This window comes from Ptychodera flava, chromosome 3 (assembly GCF_041260155.1).
Source record: "Ptychodera flava strain L36383 chromosome 3, AS_Pfla_20210202, whole genome shotgun sequence".
Lineage (NCBI taxonomy): Eukaryota > Metazoa > Hemichordata > Enteropneusta > Ptychoderidae > Ptychodera > Ptychodera flava.
Window position 1 is genome coordinate 9,435,776 of NC_091930.1, and position 23,661 is coordinate 9,459,436.

Sequence of the window (23,661 nt, forward strand, 5' to 3'; positions counted from 1 at the left end):
AAATGTTGTTTGCTGATCTCCAGTACACAGGTAATCAACTTTTTTATCGTTTGAGTAGTCTGTAGTTGAACCTGAACATAAATTAGAATTTTTTAAGGATCATAAAGATGGTCAACTGGCGACTGTGAATACGCCCTCCTCCCAAGGTACCGAGTTCGTATAAATTGTTTAAACATAAACTGTTCGTAACAAAACTCTATGAAATTCTCTTCCTCATACTGTTAGAACTGATGTGTGATTTCTTAAATATCCGCCATTGGTCACAATGATCACATTCAGAACCGTAGTTTTGTTGCGGAAGTATGCCAGCCAAACCGGACAAAATGGAACGCACTGATTTAGCATACTTGACTGGTTGTACTCTCTCCACAAGTCTACAGCTGGTTAATTTCTGTCCCTAAGCTGCCCTAAAACACAAACACAGTGCGGCATCGTGCAATTAATTATGTTGTCTGAGCAAAATTTGTACATTTGTCCGAGGGGGAATTCTATCATCGTGCTTTGAAGACAGCTTGCTTGAATAGTAATGAGATAGTGCCTGGTTATAAAATTACTTTGTGTGTTTGACATCATAAATATTATGCAAATGACCATATTTTAATTGGCTGTCACGAAAACACCAACCTCTGTACGGCAAAGGACATTACTGTGTATAGCAGCACCCTAGACGTCTGTTAGAAGTCATAAGAATCATGTTGACTACGCAACGTAAGAGACGAAGGGGAAGCACCGGCAGTCAGGACAGTGCCGGTGGCGACGAATACAGTGACCGTGATCGTCAGCGCATTGCTGCTGAAACCGACGCCGCCATTGCGAGTGTTCGCGCCATGGGTCCGTCTGCATTTGCCACGGGTCACCTGCCAGACGACAAGGAAAATGAACCCAAGCCAGATACCAACGAGGGAGGTGAGGCTGTCGCCACTTCTTCAAGTGCAAGAACCCCTTGGAGAAATCCAAAGAAGGTTGGAAAGAAAGACAAGAAGCCAAAGTAAGTGCATTGGTGTTATGCATACTTAGGTGAATAAACTTTAGCTCAGGGTTTAGCTCATTTTGTCTGATACACCGTGGCTGCCAGAGATTATTTAAATGTAGCTTGTACTCATTATGCAGTACTATGGTCATCGACGGGTACGTGTTCTGCTTACAGGTACATTGGAGCTCCTTCACAAGCTCACTCAAGATCAAATTCTCCTTCACGGTCTTTTTTATCATCTTGGATTTTTCGTTCCAAATCTTGCGCGCATACTTGATCCACCTTTCTTAATATAACTTTCAAGAAATAGCAGAGGAATCTAATGATATACCATAATAATCAGTATCTATAGTAATCATTATTCATGATGAGGATAACAACAAAAACAAAAACAATAATAATAACATTATTATTACAGTTATTTTTGTTGCTGTTTTTGTTCATATGGTTATCACTTTCAGGAAAGATTTTGTCAAATATTTTCTCACAGGAAAAACGGAAACAAGCAATATTAGAGGCAGGGCGCTGCGAAGAGAAAGAGAACTGAAAAAAATACATGTACAAAGGGGTGATTTGAAAATTTCAAAGCACCATGAGGAGTCTTAAACTTGTTCACTCAAAGCAAATTATACAGCTGTTATTCCTAATAGGGCAGCAATCAGTTCTTTACTCAACCTGTTCTGTAATGCTGTCCTATGAAAATACTGTTTTTTTGATGACTGAAGATCACATTAATGCAATAATCAAGTATCACGTCATCTCTCTATTTCTCACAATTAGTGTCTAATCAATGACAACGGTTGTATTAGTGAGAACTTACGATGACTTTTAGAGTGCGAGCAAGGAAACAAGAGCAAATTTAGCTGTCATGGAGTTACTAAAATGTCAAAAAATGTGCTGAGCACAAAGATCCTCCTGCTACCCATAGACAGTCGAGAAAGAGGATGAGAAACTGCCGCAAAAAGAACAAAAGAACTGTGGCGAAGCGACGAGCTATCTGGTTTGGAATGATTAGAACGCGTGAATTGATTTTTGCATAATTATCAGCTGGGCGATAGCCGCTGCTCGACATCCAGAAGTTCCCAATAAAAAAACATTATTGAACTTATTTTCAGCATAAAGTTGTCGTTCTGATTGAAGTCGGATTCCGTTATCCTAGAGAATGATTTATTCCTAGATGCGACAAAGAAACATTGCATTCCTTCTTAATAGGATTACATGGTATTAATAAACAATGAAAATACATTGAAGTTTAAATTTTGCCACGCTGAAGCGCAACTCTGGCGATCTAGAGTCACACTCAAATCCGATACAGAAACTGGCGCGATCCCGAATGAACTGCATCATAGCATAGCTTCAAACCTTTCACAGTACATTCCAATGTCCCGCCTAATCGTCATCTTTACTGAAGCTTTCCGTCTTTTGTGTTGAACTATGCAGATTTGTTTCTATCTCAGTGACTTAATGTATATACAAAGTTAACGAAAGACTTGTCATTTATTGTCCATGAAATACAAAGATTGTGTGACCGCAAAGAGAACATCAGCGACCCCATAGCGTATGCATGTAAACAGTCCAGTCGTGTGTCACGTCAGTCCTGTCCAGTCGAGTTTGTGTCCCGTTTCTTCGCAAGACGTACATTGATAATCAGAAAAACTGTAAAAAGTGAAATGCTCATCCAACTACAATTAGTGTAATGGCGTATCACGTTTTCGGATTACTCGCATGATTTTTCAGTTAGTTAGTAAGAGAAAACTATTAACACGCGTTCCAGCGATAGTACAAAATAGGATGTTTTGATTCATGAGAGCAAAACCAGTTTGATCTCTGTGTCGCGAGTTATAATGATTTGTTGCATTTATGTGTGTTTATTTTATTAGTTATCAGTAGTATAGGCAGATGTAATAGTATGTTTTGATTGTGGAGGCTTTGCGAGACTTTGGAGACATCGTGATTTTAAGTAACGCTTTAATTGACATCTTGCCGTTCATGTATAATGCGTGTGTCGTCATAACAGCTAGCGTGTGTCAGTGAATTTGTGTACCATTTTATAGGCTAATTCAAGTTCGATTTGTGCATAGTTTGTTGTTCATGTGTATTTAATGTATGGCAGGTGTAGTCATGCTTTCTGATCTGAAATTTATTGCTGCAAAATTTTACGGTCAGTCCTGCAGAAAAATATGTAAACAATCGCAATGGAGAGAGCAAGCGTATGAACCGGAAATGCAGAACTAGAATGACCATGGCGGTAAAAAAACCTTCGTGGAATGACTGACGAGAGTTTCATCTTTGCGTGGTAGCTCCAAAGTGTGCCGAAATGCATGTATAAAATATAATACCAATTAATACTGAAGAAACACTCTTCTTTGCTACGAAAAAGTTGTGTTTACGACACACTGAATTTAAGGCCTGGAAGCGTGCTTTGCGAGACAGTGCGAAAGTTGGATGGTAATTATTGCACAATCGAGACGCAGTGCATGAGAATGCTCGGCCACCATATGATCAAAGATTGTACCTCTGTTTCTTCAATAGAAGTTTAGCAGATTCCTTGTAAATTAATTTTTATTATAGTATCTTCGATGTACTTAGGAAGTCTCATCGCCTTTTATCAAGTTGATTCAGATGTTTTGTTCTTATTAGGAAAGGTTATCAAATTTGCAAACAGGTAAATAGATAAAGCAAAAATTCTAAAATAACTTTCAATGATATTATAACATAGTATCTTCACAGTACATAACAAGTATCGTCAACATTGATCAAGTAAATTCAGATGTATATCCTTAAATCGGAAGGTTTGTTAGATAGAAAAATTAGTATTCAGCTGATCTTAAAATGGTAAACAAATTTCAGTGATAACATAACATATCATAGTATCTGTAATATACATAACAAGTTACGTCAACTATGGTCATGTAGATTTAAATATATATATATATATATATATATATATATTATATATATCCCTAGTTAGGTAAATTTGTAATTGGCTGACTTTTAAAGGCTAAACAGCTTTCAGTAATATAGTATCATAATGTTTACAATATACATAGCAAGTTTCGTTAACTTTGACATTGTAAATCAAGATATATATCCGTAATTATGAAAGTTCATCAAACGTGCAACTTATCACTTACCCTGATGTTACCTATCAATATATTTAAAGCCCCAATAGCTGTAAATGTTTAAGAAACCAATCTCATAATATCCTTAGTGTTCCAAGATTTTTCTTTTAATAAGGCCCATTAAAGATTGAAATAGTGTATAACGCTGCTATGAGTGTCAAAGTGGCATGTAAATTTAAAGGTTTTAACGTCATTTTAGATTTCCCGCCATTTTCAAAAACTCATCATATAACAGAGAAAATAAAAATTACAACAACAAAATGTTGGCCATCCTGTGTTGTGCATTCAAGTAAATGGCATCATACTTGTTTCTGGTATGATCACCATGTGTATGTGCAGGAAATACTGTTTTTGTATTTTCCCGTGAGGGCGCCATTTTATGGGTGCGGCACCCGTTTATTGTTAAGCTTGTTAAAACATGTAGGCATGAGCCAAATCAGCGAGCAGTGATACTTCTATACACATCCTTCAGTTGGCACATTTACACAAACCAACTTAAAATCAAAATCATTAAAAAAATCATAAAAATAATGCATAAAATTAGCAGCTATTGGGGCTTTAACTGCTAATATATCCTAATGTGATCAATGATGTGACAGAGCTGTTCACGGACATTGAATAGCGCCCCCATTGCTGTGCTTGGACATTGCTTTTAGACACTTTGATACATTTTGTCTGAAATCTGTAGTTGCTTAGCAACATAAAAAGGTACGCGCCTTCATGTGATTGGGCTGATCACGTTGCGTTCTGGTCAAATAAAGACGTTGAGTTTGACCAAACTACCTTGCTATCATTTTTGTGTCCCTAAACTTCATTCTTGGCGCCCGGCACCATCACAGGTAGGCCAGCAGGACGCCTCAGGGCTAACACATCAACGGCTTGGACAGATTGGAGGCCTCTCTTGTGACCAAGATCCATAAGTCTATACGTCAGAGTTTGCGGGGCCAAAACGCTACCATTGTGCAGCCATTGCTGATAATTTTTTGCGACCGTTGACGGTGATAAAAGCAGGGGCCCAAGACGGTTACAATATCTTAAATACATCGATTCGATGGCCCAGTGTAAAAGGGGTGTATCCCTTGTGATAAAGCATGGGAGATATGCGCCCTCTTGCACTGGGCCATCGAATTGTTTTGCAGTCATTCTTGATGTATATTCATTATTTCTTAAATAATTAATTATGCAAATTTTCTTAAAATATGCAAGTCACATCCACTGAAATCATCTCAGTTTTTGCCAATGCAAAACAAATCAATGTATCGAGATTAATTAGAATCTAATAAGTCAATCTAGAGATTTTGTTATAAGACAGACAGATACACCCACTGACGGACAGACGATAGACAGATATAGAGGGACAGACAGATAGACAGACAGACTGACATCGGCTATTAGCTTCAGTGTTTGAACATGTGAGCGAAAATGACGATTTATTTTAGGTTATAAAGCCTAATTCTCAAAATTTCTTAAACTCTTACATGTAGGTTTGACATTTATCACACATTAATGAATCATTTGAATCCCCAAGTAATTCTCACAACATCTGTAATTTCAATTGGCTAAAGGTGAATTAATGTTCCCTTTCTTTTACTTTTTTTGACCTTCATAGGAAGCATATGGGAAACAAGGCCTTGATAGTGAGCTATAATTGGGGAGGTCCAATCCAGGGAGGTGTAAGCGATGCAGTTCATTCATTAGTCCGTCTACTTCGTAAGTACGGAATATCTGTTTACTGCACTACCCTGACAGCAACTGAAGAAGAAATAAAAGAGGCGAGAGAATATGGAGTTGAGCTCATAGCGCCCTCACCGGTTCCTAAATTCAAGAACAGGGATGAAACGCCCGACCCTGACTGGCTGTATCATCACAAAGATTACTTTCCGAATTTGAAAGAGTTGACCAATGTCCGATTTGTCTTCGGATTCGGAATGATAACCTCCGAGGCCGCTTTCGAAATTGAAAGAGATGTCTTCAAGAGGGCAGCATTTTACTTGATAAATCTGTACGACAGTGACTTTATTACCCCTGTCATTGCCAATTGTGATGATGGAGAACTCGAGTTTCGCAGAGAGTGCTTATGTAAAGAAGGCCAAGATTCGAGCTGCGTTTTTTCAAGTGGAGGCAGCATTTTCGAAGAGTACGAAAAGATATATCACAAATATCCTGACATCAAACATTCCAGGCTATCACCGATGATAGATGAAAAGTACTTCAATACCACATCCCCCAAACCTGTTAACATACGTGGAAAATTTCAAATTCTATCTTTGTTTCAAGAACATGAACTAGCTTCTTTGAAAAGTGACAGTCCGATCATGAAGGCCATGAACTCTGTGGCAGAGTCCTTTCACAAAAACAAGAAATCGCCTTTAAAATGGAAAATTCTTGGAGTACCAAAGCTCTGTGAATCCACTCTTCTAGAACGTATGGATCCACATCCAAAATTAAATGTTGTCCTTGGCCGAATGCCATCAGCTGAACACTTGTACAAGGAACTTGGACAATCAAATCTTGTCCTCCTTCATGACTTTTCCGAACATTATGTCAATCTGACACTAGCAGCCATGTGTGCTGCTGTTCCTATCATTATTCCTGAGGGATCTCAAAGCCATGAACTGATCGAGGTGCATCTGCCTGAATATGAAGAAAAACTTGTCGTTGATATGAGTGATACTGATATGTTGCAGGACCGTATCAGTGAATTTCTGTGTAAATACCAAACTACCCTGAAAAGGGCCGATGAAATCAGAACCAAAATAAAGAGTAATGTGAAGCCGGAGCTGGATAACATTAACGACGATTTCTTCAGAGTGGTGAAGGATGACGCAGAGAATCAATATGAAATCACCTTAAAGAAAGAGAAGCATTCTACCTTGAAAAGACAAGGTATTACATGTAATATTGGATTTTGTTTTAATGATTGAAAACATTTAAAGTGTGCTCTAAACTACCTCTCATTTTAATTAATTCGATTCCTTTTCATTTCCTATCACCTTGTTTTCACTTTACATGTCGATGATAATTCTTGTTTTGTAGAAAATGTGATGAAGAAGAACAATAAATAATGAAATACCTTATTCTCGCTCCTAGGTTGTTTGGAGGAAACGCACCATTAATACATTAACTAATTAATAACATAATTTATTCATTTATTATCTACTTATTTATATTTATTGATTCATCAGTTGTCCTACATGTAATAAAGCCAATAAAGAGAACACAGACAGGGCTTCACAAAATGTCCAGAACAAGGAAAATTCAGAAACGTAATCAAGGTATGTGTCATCTCCATCGTTCTGACTAATGGCATTTCTTTCGGTGTTTATGCTGCAAATATTAATGCAGGATATTGCTATTCAGGAAGCTTTGGTTTCAGCGGTTTCAGAAACCAAAGAACCAACGTGTTTAGCTTTTTCTGTGCATTCACGAGTTACTAGTTTCCTTTCTTTGTCACCTTTGTAGGTGACATGAAGGTGAAGGTCAGAGTGAGTGAAGTCGTTCCAGAGAATGGAAGAACAGTTGAGGAAGTCGAGAGGGATTTCTATGAAAGTGATGAAGTCAAGGAGAAGACTGAAGAAATTCGTCAGACACTTGATGGGCAACATGACGAGATGGAAGTGAGGGACGTTAGTCAAGGAAGTATTTCCTATACAATGTCTTGTCAGTCATTAGATGCACTTGACTTTCTACGATCAGAATATGAGAAGGGAAGATTACAAGATATGATGGAAGACACATTTCTGTCTGAGGAACTCTTGGACAGAATTGGAGCATTTCACTTGGCAATTGATACAACCATTGACTACGAGGAATATTTCTTGTGTAGAACGGAGCTGATCGAAAAATACGGTAAATCGAGTAATCAATTCAGGTCTTGTTATCTGTGGCTCTCATGGTACTGATAATGTAATGTTATTCCCAAAATACCGGAATTTATGTCTGAGTACATCGTGCAGCGGAGGTACTGTCGCGTCTCGGACAATACAGAAGCGTACAACAAAATGTCGAAATTTAGGCGTTTTTTCGATGCCCGTAGCGCACTGTGCTGAGCGATCGCGAGCAGACTGGGAACGCGTTGAGCGCGTCTGGTAAGCGCACAGAATGAAATTTCAACCCACGCTGCGCAGTGCACATGGTAGAAATTGTACGTCAGGTTAGAGACGCAGGAGTATAATAATGTAAGGTTATTCAATATATATATTCAATATATATATATATATATATATATATATATATATATATATATATATATATATATATATATATATATATATATATATTTATATATAATCCCATGGTATTTTTCTCTGTTTGACGTCATCGTATACGAGTGTTCGGCTCGAAGTTGTACGGCTCCGCGAAAAACACGAGTATACGATGACGTCAAACAGAGAAAAATTCCATGGGATTATATATTTATCACATGAACAGTCTTCTTATTTTTCTTTGATGTGGATGGATCAAAATTAATGTAACAAAGTGCATGATTTTTATCGCGATTTTGTGTTTTATTTACGCGGATTAGTTTTATTTAATGAGTAAAGCGGCCCGTCACCCAGGAGATTTGCAAATGTTTACAGGTATACTTTCATTCATAAATCCGATTAAGCCTAATTTTGTTACACCGAATGGTATCTCAACCAATCAGACATACGGATTCGGTCACGTGCGCCTGTCAATCATTGTCTCGCGCTGGACCGATGCCGAGGCCATCGGCGGACATAGCTTTCACCGCGCTAGCGACGGATAACAATAGTACTTTGAGTTTTTTAGAATATATACAATCATATTTTGAAGTTCATGCAATGACACGATAGAATCAGTAGTTATCATTCTCAGAGATGCCGTGGCTTTTAAAATATCACATGTTACGACCTTTGCGAGCCCGCAAGATTCACATCAATGACACACAGAGTGTAAGCTTATACGCTTGTAGTGGCCACTGCCGTCACCGGTATCCGCCGGTGGCCATCTCGGTCGTCAATGTTTTCGTATTACGGACTTTGATGTTTGCTGTGACACATATATCGCCCGTAGGTACATCCCAATTTTGTTACTTGACGGGAACTCTGTTCTGTTGTGACTGTTGTCAGAGTCAACTTTCGAAATGCATCGGATTCTACAACGCTGCACTGCAGGTCGACAGCTTATGTCTTCACTACTATACAGCCATACGCTGCAGGTTTGATTCCGATCGAGAAACAACGGAATAATTTGTGTGATGAAGGAAATTTATCGTTGTTCGTCGAATGACTTTATGCTTGTGCCTTCTATGTCGCTTTCCCGAAGATTATACGGTACTCATTTATTAAGTTGAACTTTCGTTGAGGTGTATCTTTCGGGTTTATCGCCCAACCGGGATTGCCAGGGCAGGTACGTCCTGCTTGGCGATCGATCGCCAGGTACGACGACGTCCACATTGAGCCTTACGACTGGAGCCGTGACGTTACTGAGCCATTAAAACGATCGACGGTATCCTCATTCGATTCTTGGGAATAGCTAAAGCTTTAGCGACTCGAAATTTCGTGGGCATGCCTTCTATGTTTCCATATCTGGATATATCGGTCACCTTTTGTCAAAATGCTATGAGAGCACGGCATCGATCACGGCAAATCGGTCTGTGTCGCGACGTGCACGATCGAACGGTACCATTGCAGGAAAAAAGTTCCGGTTGATGACGTACAACAGGGGTAATATGGATTTCTTATCTGTGCTGGTGTACGTCACACAGGTGGAGATACGGGCCAGTTCATGTGATAAATATATATATATATATATATATATATATATATATATATATAATATATATATATATATATATATATATATATATATATATATATATATATATATATATACACATACATTCATAGATAGATAGATAGATACACAAACACATACATACATACATACATACTTACGTTTTTACATGTAAATATATATATATATATATTATATATATATATATATATATATATATATATATATATATATATATATATATATATATATATATATATATATATATATATATACCGTACTCTCTGTGCCCAAGTTCAGAGATTGCCATAAAGCCATTATGGTGATACCCAGGAGGGCACATTGTATACATTTTGTATATATATATATATATATATATATATATATATATATATATTCAGAATGTAGACTTTGAAATGGCATTATTCTTGCCTACATATCTGACTAAGTTACTAAATAGCATAAGCATTTTAAGCGGTAGCCGAACGTCACTGAATGGGACTTTGACATTGTCACTTTTTTATCAAGTGCAAGATACAGTTAAACTTGAATATCGACTTTCTTACTGTGAGCAAAGTTAACTTCTCAAACATTGAAATAGACAATGAAATAATATGGTTTGACAAGTATGTGAGTGTATGTATTGCTAATAATTATTCCCTGCCAATGAGAATAATGACAACTCTGTGTTCATCGGTTCAACTGTTTCTTAGGTCAACGTTATTCAGATGGTATTCAACATTCTGCAATTCCTGTTTCACTTTAATAATGCATTCACAAGGTTGTGTATCATTTCTATTCTTTGAATGTAGGGTTACCTATGCAGCAAACAGATTCTGCTTCAATTCCATCCAAAGAATCAGGCACGACTGAAAGTACGTTCAAAAGGGTGAACAGAGCCAGAGAACTCCTGAAGAATTTGAAAGTCAGGGTGATCAGGTGACTGAGAGCCAGATAAATATGCTTGATCAGCTTTTGAAAGAAAAGGAGGAGAAGAGACGGATAGAGCATGAACAATCCCTACAAGAATCTAAGATGTTTGAAATGCAAAGAGAGCCAGAAGGTATGGCGAATTCAGAATTTATATATATAATATATATATATATATATATATATATATATATATATATATATATATATATATATATATATCGAAGTATAGAGATGTCCTCTTGCTCGATGCTTAGCAGAGCATTATAAATAAACAAGTAACTTCAGGTACAATGTAATGAAATCTATTACTTAAGTTTCATGCATCCTTCAATCATCAGATAAAAGTATCTGAGGATTGCAGGATGCATGAAACTTAAGTAACAGATTTCATTACTTTGTACTTGAAGTAATTTGTATATTTATATATAATCCCATGGTATTTTTCTCTGTTTGACGTCATCGTATACGAGTGTTTTTCGCGGAGCCGTGCAACTTCGAGCCGAAGGCGAGAAGTTGTGCGGCTCCGCGAAAAACACGAGTATACGATGACGTCAAACAGAGAAAAATACCATGGGATTATATATTTATCACATGAACAGTCTTCTTACTTTTCGTTAAAAAATGGGCGACATTATTATTTTATTAGCTTGCTAAACTGACCAAGCGGTCGCTAATTTTCTGCAATGGAACTACTTTGTTTTGTATATGTGATAAGTCCGTCGCCAACGAGATATGCAAATAAACTATGAGCATTTTCATTCATAAATCCCATTGATTTGGAAGTTTGATACTTTTTGCGTCGTTACTACCAATCACAATATCGAGATCAGTCACGTGGGCATGATACTTTCAGGACAAATATGTCAATCATTGTCTCGCGCTGTGGGTCCCGTACGTACGTGCCCATAGCAAATGAAGATCAAAAATAAAAATTACGGGGACAAATAAACGTAGCGGTAGTTCTCTTTCTTGAGGATTTGGTGGCCCTGAAAAGGGCCGTTTATGGTATGGATTGCTAGTCCTGAAAAGGACTGTTTTTGAAGCAAACTGAAATTTAAGCTGGGCTGACTTTGACTGCTGTCGTTGCTACTGTCATAAATGACAGCAACTGTTTGGCGTTTTCTTGCTGGATATCCTTATGCACCGATGTTGATTGCAACGTTTAGTTTGCAGTTGTTTAGGGTCGCGCCTCCAAAACCCCACCGTTTGCTGTTTTAGGAGAGTTTTCACTAGCAGACACGACGTTGTTGATATTTGTGGCGACGGCCGGGGATGGAGTTGATGTCGAAGCGACGCCTTCTGAGCGGACCCCGGGGGGGGGGGGGGGTAACTCAATGGCTAATAGTACGGGGGGGGGGGCTCCGCACGAACATGGAAACCCAAACTGTTGTGATACCAGTTTTGAGCAAAAAAACCTACCCTTTCTGATACCTAGTTGTGGAAACGCAGCTATCTCTTGGCGGGGTAGCGTGAGTTGCTATGTGAGTGGCGGGGTTGACCTTTGACCCGCATAACAACTCACGCTACCCCGCCAACAGATAGCTGCGTTTCCACAGCTAGGCCGTGTAAATAAAATTCTTTGTTTGCCGTCCTTGGATTTTTGAAAAACCTACCAGCCAGCCAGCAAAAAAAACAAACACAGAAAAAAAAAAAACACAACAGATCAATCGCATAAACTCTAACTTTCCCATCGGTTTATGGGTCACAAGTATGAAAAAATCATCTGTTACATTTACAATGCAGTGTTTCTTATGCTCTTCATTAGCACGCTGAAAACAATGCGTGGAAACAAAGGTTATACTTGTGTAAATACAACAAGCATACTTAGAGTTAGGTGACTCTGAGTCTGAACAAAAATTCCATGATAAACAATGGCAATAAACACTATACCAGTACATAATGTACAACATGTACAGTGTGATAGTAATCAACTGGTTGTGTTACGAAGATCTACAGATTGTCTCTGACGGAGATTTATGCACTGGGTGGTCATAGGTGCCAGTAAAACTATTAATTAAAATAACAAGATCTCAGATATGAATAAAAAGCATATTTGCGACAACTGCAACTTACGTATACGAGGATGTTTACAAAGTTTTGAAGAAAACAAAATATATTTGAATTAACACCTAATGAAGGAACCTAAGAATTTCACGTAATGGGTTCAATTTTGCAACGTGTCTAAGTGACATTTGTATATTAATTATAACACGTAAATTTAAGATCGAGACCTGTATTGATGTTTACGATTGGACGTATATTTTTATCTTTAATTTATATCTATCATGATCAAAACCAAGCTTTAAACTTAGTTTAAAATCCCATTCTAAAATAATACGGGAAAGGACAAGAGAGAAAAACACAACAGACAGGGCAGGAGGACACAACGACCAAAGAGTAGTCCAGGGCATTTAGACAATTGGAGAAGCGTAGCTTGGACGGCACCTGTCAAGCTTGTCTACCGAGAAGTAAAGTCTATATAGTACCAACGAAACACTATTTCGAAATGTTGGGGTAAGCTTACAACAAAAAGGTGTTCTTGCAAAACCTGAAAGTATAGATGTCACTCAGAAAACAAATGCTAAACATCTTTGTAAAAGGTGAAACTACTGTCTCTTCCATACAACACAGTCCCTCTATCCATAGTGGATAGAGGGACTGTGCATACAATTAGAATTTTTGCAGTAAGAAGAGTGGGTAGCTGAGCAAATCATAACAGCCTCGAGTACAAATCCTCCTTTTAAGTGTCAAATAAATACAAGTCCTGAGCACTGTTTCTGTTGAGTTAAATGCTCCATTAGCTGTAACTTTAAAGGCTATTTATTCTGAATTTTGTGTATCAACTAGTCTTTTACCCGAATTCTAATAGCGCTGATCGGTGTCAGGTTTGTAACTATATATAGCTGCGCGCGCAACTTCGAACACCGCTTCCTGAAAATCGGACAAATTGTGTTACTGCATGCGCGGTCGTTGTTGCACATTGTAGTCTGAGCCATAAATTCATATGAATTAGTGTGATTTTCTGTATGCATTATGACGCTAGCAGGTTTTGATTTCATTGTTCTTGCCGAAAATGCGGACACATTTTTGCACATTAATGAAAGAAAAATGACGTTAAGTGATCAGCGCTATTGCATACTAAAATGCTGTATATTCTGTTTGTCAAGACAGCGATGCCGAATGGCCATTGCTATTTTTGAAAACTGAATTCTAATCCGGACTTATAAAATGACCACATCGTTTTTAGCACAAAACAGTGTTCAAAGTGAAAGCAACTTATACTGCGTACGAACTATTTGGAGCATTCAAGAACGAACATTTCACCGGCGGTAACTGCTTGCCCCACCACCGGGCTGCTTGCCCCCTCGTGATCAATCGCGGATCGCGCAGAAGCTGATGGAAATTCAGTTCCATTCCTTATTCGAAGCTAAACCAGTCAAGAATTGTTTTCGATCCGTCTTGTATGGAGACCAAGCCAATACAGCGCACTTCCGCCGATTTGGAAACTTTGAGGGAGAAATAAACTTGTGAAACGGTCGATCGATCTTCAGTTACGGTATACTGCAGTCCACTACAACAGGAGGTGCACATGTACACTTTACGTACAGCGGTTGATGTAACCCTTTACGATAGGTAATCTGATTTGTATCGAAACGATCGTACGACATTTGCGTTTTTGAGACATTTGAGTAAGTTGCTGCGTCATTGCCAACAAAGGAAGGACACAACGCGTCGTATTTTCGAGCATACGATCTGTGTTTGTTTTTCATATTTCGTCCAAAAACCTACCCGCACGCGGACGGCAAACAAAGAATTTATTTTACGGCGCCCTATCTGATACCATACAATACCATACGTATACAGATACGACTCACTCGCCTTGCGTACCAGGGGTACCAACAGTCAAACCGACAGATCGGAAATATTGATGGTAGATCTGGGATGTAGATACATGGGTTTCCAGTGTTGACAGCATGATTTTTAGCTACTATAGACTATAGTCTATAGAAGCTATTGGGATGGGTATCCGTCCGGCGTCCGTCGTCAGTCTGTATGTATGTATGTATGTATGTATGTATGTATGTATGTATGTATGTATGTATGTATGTATGTATGTATGTATGTATGTATGTATGTATGTATGTATGTATGTCCGTTTGTGAGGCGTCCGTCCACTCAAATATCTTGAGAACCGCAGTACTTACTGATTTGATATTTGTTGTGTAGATGAAAAATATGATTTTGAGAAACTATTTTTTTTAATTTTTTGATATTGTTGAAAATAGGCAAATTAATGCCAAAAAAGGTGTTTTTGGTAAAAAATCTTCTTCTTCATAACCGCTGGGCAGATAACCCAACTTAGATTTGTTCAAATTGTGATGAAATATGCAAATGTGTATTTTTAAGGAATTTTTTTGTCATTTTGGTCAAAATTTGACTTACATTGTATGTCATTCTTGTACTGTATAAACCCTATCAATTCACCCAGAAAAAAATAATTAATATGATTTTAAATAATTGAATTAATTAGGAAATCATCAAAGCCAAAATAATTTTAGTGTGGAATTATCAGAAAGTTCAACTTTTTTTGACAGTTCATAGTGAAATGCTTACCATCTTGGAGGATTAAAACATGTAAAGGCAACTTTCCTGAATCCCAACTTTGATATATTCTGAACCACCATTTATGTTATCTAAAAGAAATTGCTCATAATAGTTTGTCATGATAGGGTGGTCAAATAAATAGAGATAGAGAAAGTTCTAATTTCCATTTACGGTTGACTTGGTAAGGATAAAATAAGATTACTTTTTGAGGAAAAAATAGAGTGGTCAATTAAAAGAGTGGTCAAAGTGATAGGGTTTTTATGGTAAAGCTGGGCTGTAAGATTCCTCGTGCTATTTATAGCAATTATGCAATCTGTGTAAACAGTGCAATGAAAGTGTAACATGATTCCTTATAATGCTTTTGATGACCTTGAACTTCTTAAGTTACAAACATTTGTCTCTTCAGTGTGCTTTCTCTGAGTACATACAGTCTCAACTTATTCAACAGAACTTACTTACAATGTTAATTTGAAAGTTAAAATGTGCTTGGTTAATAGGATGAAAATACTCATATTAAAAGATTATAACCAGCTCAAGATTCTTTATAACCTGACAGATATGCTGTTTTATTATGACGTAAATCTTGATTTAAGCAAGTCTTGTTTACTTTAATTAGAATGTAAATAACTCTCGTTTATTTGCTATTATAGACTAATATAGTCTGATGAAATATGCAAATCTGTATTTTTACGGAATTTTTTTCCATTTTGGTCAGGCCATCCTGAAATGAGCTATCAAAGATATCCACCTTCTTCATCAATACATGTGTCATAAAAGGTTATTCTCTACATAACACAGCAGAGCTCTGTCAACTGTTGAGTCGCTTGTTTTTTCAAACCGCAGGTCAGGCAGCTTAATATTTGGTTTACGTGTCCCTAGGATGACCTTAGTGAGATAATTTCATACAGTCAGGAAATACTTAATTTTGTATCCATGTCTATAGTAGCTTTAGGGACTTTGGCCCTATGTTTTAACAAATGTCAGTTTGTGTTTAAAATCGGACCCTTTCTCATACCAACACCTCGTGAAAAGTATACCCTTTCTGATACCAAACAGCGCAAAAAACGACCCCTTTCGCGCGGACCCTCCCCGTATAGCCATCTATGGGAGTTACCCCCCCGGGGCGCGGACGTTGTCTGAGACCGATAACACAATGTCACTGTTGCTCTGATGCATGTACTCGGCTTGGTGGTGGTGGTGCTCCAGCCGAAGCAGAAGGCATTATGCGAGAACCCCGCGACCGCGATAAAATCTCGGACATACGATGTTGATCGTCCATAGAATTGACAGCGTAATGATTTATGCTCTGGACGTTTCTATGGCCTGAAAGTTGCATCAGTTTCGTTGGTGGAATGCCGCTGTCGTGTAAACGCCGGATGGTAGAACGCCGAATGCTATGATTTGTTTTTTACCGGCTATGCCCGCCTTGTTACACATTGTGCTGAGGATGGTGTCCAGTTTATTTGCACCCATCGGCTGACGCTTGTACCAGAGATTGGTTTCCGGCTTGTAATTTATCGCGAGATAAATATCTGCATCGCTACCGAGATGTGATGGAGGCCGATGGAGTGCATACTGTTTGTATGCAAATACGGGACAATCGAGTGGGGTCATCGGGAACCGCGAAGGCTTTCGGTGGAACGCGATACGCCCGCAGTGTTCGTTAACTTTGCCGGACGATCTTGTTTTGTTTTCCCGTTCATTGAACTCTAAATACTCGATGTTGTCGACGGTCTTCTTTAAGGCAACGTCACCCCATAACATCTGCCGACTTTCTTGACATCCCCGGAAGCCGAAGTGCTTAAAATTGGTTGTTCAACCAAACGAGAAAGAACAACGCTTCTGGGCTGTGCGTGCCGATGACGCCTTTCTCGTACAGAGTATCTTCTTCACGTTCGGAGAGCTCTTCAGCAGCGATTGGTTTATTTCCCTTACCTTGCGATTTTAACTGAGAACGTTTCGCCTTGAGTGTTTCATGCGAATGTCGAAATTGCAGATCGCGACAGATGGAATACGCGTATCCGTTCTCACTGAGGTAGCGGTCGATTCCCCTCTGATATGATGTCAAGGTGTCAGGTTCATATTCCGCGCCGTCTTTTTGCCGAACACCTGCAAAAAAACTGCCGAGATAGCCGTAAAGTTCGACCGGAGGAATTTCGTGTAAGGGTCTTGTCTCAGTTTGTCGCATTGCTGCCATCCATTTTGAAAACTGGTTGACAGCACAACTCGTAGCTCTTACGGTGTTTTTCTTACGTTGTTCCTCGACGAGATGTTGTTTGTCGATTTCCGAAAAATCGACGTATCGCGAACTTTGGGTCGCGGTCGGAAGCTGAGCTGTGGTGACAGTCGGAGCCGGTTGTATTCGCTCCTCCTCAGTAAAAAAAACCCATTGGTTTCCGTCACGCCGAGTTCTTCAGCTAAGCGAAAGATTTCGCGAATGTCTTCGTCCAGTTCGACTTGCGTTTGATGAGCCATAGTGAGCAGGCCACTCCGTCCGACTTGAAGGACGTCTGGACACTACCGCTGGTATGATATATATATATATATATATATATATATATATATATATATATATATATATATATATATATATATATATATAATGTCGGGAAACTAATGTGCTCGACCCAAAAGTAGAGAATTATAAACAAAAAAAATACTCTAAGTTCAAAGTAATAGTACCTTGTGATCTTCAGACAGATATTCCTTTTCCTTATGCCTTTTTCTCGTTTATGTGTTTGGGTCGTAATGAGATAGAGAGTATAGCGTAGTATAATGTTATGTCCCTGCCATACAAATGAGAGAAAAGACAAAAAATGTAATTTCTTTGTAAAGATTGCAAAATGCATAAAACTTATAAGGAAACATTGTGTGCTTTACCACAACGGCCCTAAATATGCATAGATTCTGAACATCAATCAGGATTCCGATGACTTTATTAATATCATAAACTACAGGAACTTTCACTATTTCTGATTACCCCTTTTAGCCCTGTGATTCATCACAAATTTTCACAATGTGTGTTAAAACATGCAAGGGTAAAAACTTCTAAATAGTTTGTGAAGTAAACTATTTAAAATTCAATTTTTCTCACAATCCGACAAACTTTTGTTTATTTGCAGATCCTGTGATGTGTTCTCAGTTCAAACTACTGCCAGTTGACTCTGCCTTCAGACAGATTCATCTACTTTCAGATGGAGAGATACAGGAGAAGAATGAAGGCCTGGAGGAAAAGGTCAACAAACTTACAATAAGTAGTAGGTTGATAAGATCACAGAATAGAGACAGGGGTCGAAGAAGGATAAATTTACAATCGTTGATAGTTGAGGGAGACAGAGAAGAGCAACTTAAATTAAATACTATTTTCAGCGAGTTTGTAGGTGTGAAGTCGGGGGGCCGAGACGTGGAGATCGACCTTCCTGAAATGGTAATGAAACTTGAGAATTTATCAGCGTATTCAGATGATATTGTCCGTGAAGCAGGAATCCCTGAAGAAGCGAAAGAAGTGTACCTGGATGTGAGAAAAGTTGAGAAAGGTTGGTTTGATGTTTGTATTGTCAATTTACTCGTTGGTGTATCATGTCGGTTATTATCATTATTATTATACATCTAAAACCGAGAACAATTGAATGTTTGCATGCGCTGAAAACGCAGTAAGGAACGCCAGTTCCGTTACATTTTGTATTTTTCCTGCATGTGCTGTTCTGCAATGCATTCTGTGGCTGCTTCTCCGTGTAATCATTGATAATGATAACTTAGTCGATGGTGGTCAACAACTTTATAATAGAATTGTAAAAGAGAAGTCTCTAAATGAGCCTTCAGTAATCATGGGGGTGGGCCGCTGGGAATTCCGTGCCCATCTGTACTGTAAAATGTGAGCCTCCTCCTAACCTCCTAACCTCTTCTCTAAAATCGACCCTCCCTTTGTCCGACTTTCTAAAACCTGACCCTCCCCTAATCACTGCAGTATTCTCCCTAGGAATAACTGAGCCAATATCAGCTAATGTACATCACAATTGGTTTAATTGCCAAGTACTTTAGGAACACAAATTACAGACGGGAGGGCTTGCATTTTGAAAGGATTGGTCGCAATTTATCACGCAAGCATTTTTGAAGGATCATACATTTACAAGAGGGTCACCATGTTATTCGCATCTAAAGAGGCAAGATGTGGCGGATATAGTGCTTCACCCAAAAGTATCAAATTATAATAGATGGGAGTCTTTCAGGCAAACCATTGACAATTTTCCATCTCTAAACAAGCTATATCTGTTGCAATGGAAACATGACATTAACAGCAACATGTATCTGTGATTGATATTAAAACACATCAAAACAATTGAAAAACAGAGTCATTGTATGTATAAGTGATTGAAATCAAAACACAACAAAACAATTTACAACCTGACAACTCTATTTGTAAAACATGAGTTAATCAGCAATACAATGACTTACCTTATGAACTGAAAATCTCATTTCCATCAATAAAATGCAAATATGTTGCCATGGTAACGTGAATTATATTAACAAGTAGAAATGATGTTTCTTTAAATGTTCCGTGTGTTTGTGTAAACCAGAGAAGTTTGCATTCAGTCAAAATTTGTGAGATCAGGAAATACTTGATTTTCATAGAAATAGTAGTTTGCAATTTGACCTGTGACTTTTGTTTATGTTTTTGTTCCCTAAGGCTATCCGGTCAAGGGGAGTGTCTTGAAAGTGTTTGGGTCAGGATCAATGCCAGGACAATTTGATTTGGCCGAGGGAATATACATCAAGAACAACGGTCAATGGATTATATGTGATGTATTGAAACATAGAGTTCAGGTTATTGATCCAATCAAACTCTGCTGTGATCTCATCTTACAATTCCATGCATTCCCAAAGTCATTTAAGCCATGGAATGTCACAGTGGATGAAGACAACGACAAATACTTTATAAGTGATAGAGGGAATGGCCAAGTTGTGGTGAGTTCTGGACAAAGCAAGATTTTAAACTGTTTTGGACGCAAAGAAGGAATTAAACCAAGAGGTATCTGCTTGAGTCATGATGGTTTTATATTTATTGGTGACAGCAATGGATATGTGAGAAAATATAAGGAATCTGGTAAACACATTTCAAAAACTGCAAAAGGACAAGTCAGTCAGCCCTGGGATCTGATTGTGAATAAGAAATGTATTTTTGTATCAGATTATGGCAGGAAATGTGTTTATGTTATGAATCACCAGATGCAAAATATAAGAACCATTGGCAACGGACACTTAGAGGGCCCCTATGGTTTGTGTTTTGATCACCAACAAGATGGCATATATGTTTGTGATTACTATGGGGATAGAGTGGTTCACTTCAATTGTGATGGAGAAATTCTCAGCTATATTGGTCAAGGTCAGTTAGAGAGACCCCGTTACATTGCACTGTGTAATGACAATCCCTGCAGATTAGTTGTAACACAGTATAGCTGTGTTAAACTACTGTACATATAAGCAGACATGACACCACATCATGTCAACTCTGCAGTGATATCTCTAGTGTAAATCTACAAATGTTTTGACAAATTTTACACAACTCATTGCAACTGGCAGGCTGTAAATGTGTAGTTTTTGCTGTCGTTCCAGTGATTTGCATATTTAATAGTAATTTTGGAAGAAACAACGTATCGCTTCTATGGACTGTTTTAATACACTGTTCCGTAAAATACTGTCAATTATATATTTTCTGAAAGCATTCTGTTGCAATATTTTGTGAAATATTTGTCAGAATAATTTTTGACTTTCACATGTGTGCATGAGTGTACAGAAAGATACATAGAAGCAGACATGACAATATAACATGTCAAGACTGCAGGTGTATTTCTTTTGAAAAATTACAGTTTCAAGATGATTTTACACAACACAATGCTACGGATTGGCTGAAAATGTTGAATGCTTGATGTAGAATTTCCCGTTTTAGGTTTTTTCGATCAATTTTGGATCAAACACAAAGATATTTTCCTTACTAAAATAGTTGGATTGTTGGTGCTGATGTTAAAAATAAACACATTTCTCATATTCGTGTTTTTGATGCTGAATCCGGCAGCAGATTTCACATCGTTCGTTACACAGACAGCCCGTTGCATCGTGTTGGCAAAAACGTATCAGAAAAATTGACGATTTCTCACAGAGATGTGAGTGCGAAAACATACCTATGTGGTTATTCAACACCATCTCACATATGTTACAGTGGTTTGCTTTGAAGTATTGGCATTAGACGAACTAGACATATTGTCTAAACCGAGGTGTTGCCAACACTGTAGGGTGCAATTAACAGCTCAGCGGTAACGTGAGTCGATCATAAAAGAAATCAACTCTGCAAAAGTTGAAACATTGTCTAGCAGACGGTCAGACGTAATCTAAACAACACCACCACATATGTCCAAGCACTGTCCAAGTCATATCACTTGCTTTCAGGTGTTGCTATTTTGACTACATCTGACCTGCTGCAAGACAACGTTTCAACTTTGGCAGAGTTGATTTCCCTGTGGTCGACTGGAATTACTGCTCAGCTGATAATTACACCTGACAGTGTTGGCAACACCTCAATTTAGACAATATGTCTACTTCGCGTAATGCTTCAAAGCAAACCACGGTAACTTATATCGAATAAACATCCTCGAGTCAATAGACATCAATAATATCAATGTCGCAATAAATTTATCTTTAAAGGGACATAAGCTGTAACTTGTGGCAAGTTTTTCAGTATACTTCTTGCGTATATCAACTACCGTGCCTAACCCTAAGCTTAATCCGTTTGTCATGCTGAAATTTTAAGTATTAATTTAGTCAACACAGCTTGTTAATGTGTAATAATCATTGTTTATTGTTTAATAATGAATTCTAGTCTGGACTTGAATACAATTTTCAACAATAACAATGTAGATACTTATAAAGTTTGTCTTGATGTGCTAAATACTTGGCATTAAATTACAGTTTAGGGATTCAATGCAGAAAGTATGGGGAAACCACAAAACAAAGTACTGAAAACGTAGTCAAAAGACACAGCTTATGGAGCTTTATATAAAGTCTACTTTGCAGGTGGCAGATTTAAAAGTCAGGGAGGTCTCCCGGACTGTGGACCTTATCGATGTTATCGTTTTTTTTTTCATTCTTGGTAATTAGTAGATATTGTGTAAAATTTAGGGGAACTTTAAGTCTGTCATCAAAGAATACTTCCGTTTTATGGACTGACAGACTATGACAGTGGCCGACAGGTACATACAGAACGGATTAAATCCGATCATGGAGGGGCAGTGACCCTGAGGACTGGAAAGTCGAGAGAGTAATAATACAAAGAGATTTTAGCAATAGAAGACATTAATACTATATGTACAGAAATAGTGTGATTGTGTTCCCTTGAAAAATTTAGTAAATGTGGATAAACGTTTTTAATGACACAGTTATATGTAATCCTTTGTGATTATTTTACGCATCATTTCAAATCTCTATGTTAACTTTTCAGTCGCAGATACTTCACTCTGCTTCCTTTTGAGTGTTGAATGTTCAAAAAAAATAAAACTAAAGAATGTTAATCTTATCGACGGATGTAGGTGTTTTATTACTATTTTGTGCTTGTTTGTATGCTATAATAAAGTCGATGTAACCCAACTTTTCTATATCTCTGCACCGATACTGATTTTTACTATATAATATGCCAAAGCCTATAGATGAAAGGAGACATCAACGCTTAGCTTGATCATCATAATTTTATCTCATAACAATAGTCCCACTATATCCAAATTTGATATTCCATATCTAAACCGTCAAAACGCATTCACTCTACTCGTTTTGGTGAGTAATGATACTGACGTTGCATCGTGAATGTGTTGCATGTGTTGTTCAGTAAATAAGTTCAATTCCTATTCAATATGATTTTCTCTATTATATTTATACACTTCTCTTTTGTTTTTGTTTTTGTTATTTGTTTTGTGTTTGTTGGTTTGAATGTTTGTGATAATTTCTGTTTATTTGTATGTATGTATGTATATATGTATGTATGTATGTATGTGTGTATGTTTGTAAGTATGTTTGTTTGTTTGTTTGTTTGGATTGATGGTTGTCTGTTTGTTGTTTGTTAATTGGTAGGTTGGTTAGGAAAGTTCCTTTTCATTTCAACAAAAATAATAAAGCTCTCATGACTTCTTTGGTTTGATCAGGCGCCTGTTTTTATCAAACGGTTTACTTTCTGTCATAGGCCGTCTACGGGTTAAGAAACTGCGCCTCATAGTCAAGCGACTT

The 23,661-nt window shown here is 37.8% G+C and overlaps 1 protein-coding gene across 1 annotated transcript; it reads left to right on the forward strand.

The window, feature by feature from the left end:
- The first annotated feature begins 608 nt into the window (after positions 1 to 608).
- Positions 609 to 22,960, forward strand: LOC139129507 (uncharacterized). Its single transcript, XM_070695144.1, has 7 exons — positions 609 to 988; positions 5,705 to 6,981; positions 7,281 to 7,370; positions 7,558 to 7,944; positions 10,668 to 10,918; positions 18,516 to 18,929; positions 20,081 to 22,960. The coding sequence occupies exons 1-5, from the start codon at positions 693 to 695 to the stop codon at positions 10,796 to 10,798; spliced, it is 2,181 nt and encodes a 726-aa protein (XP_070551245.1). The 5' UTR covers positions 609 to 692; the 3' UTR covers positions 10,799 to 10,918; positions 18,516 to 18,929; positions 20,081 to 22,960.
- The last annotated feature ends 701 nt before the right edge of the window (positions 22,961 to 23,661 follow it).

Coding starts and splice junctions, on each gene's coding strand:
- LOC139129507 (XM_070695144.1), top strand. CDS start 693: ATGTTGACTACGCAACGTAAGAGACGAAGGGGAAGCACCGGCAGTCAG. Junction 989..5,704: donor AAGAAAGACAAGAAGCCAAA/GTAAGTGCATTG, acceptor TGACCTTCATAG/GAAGCATATGGGAAACAAGG. Junction 6,982..7,280: donor TTCTACCTTGAAAAGACAAG/GTATTACATGTA, acceptor TTGATTCATCAG/TTGTCCTACATGTAATAAAG.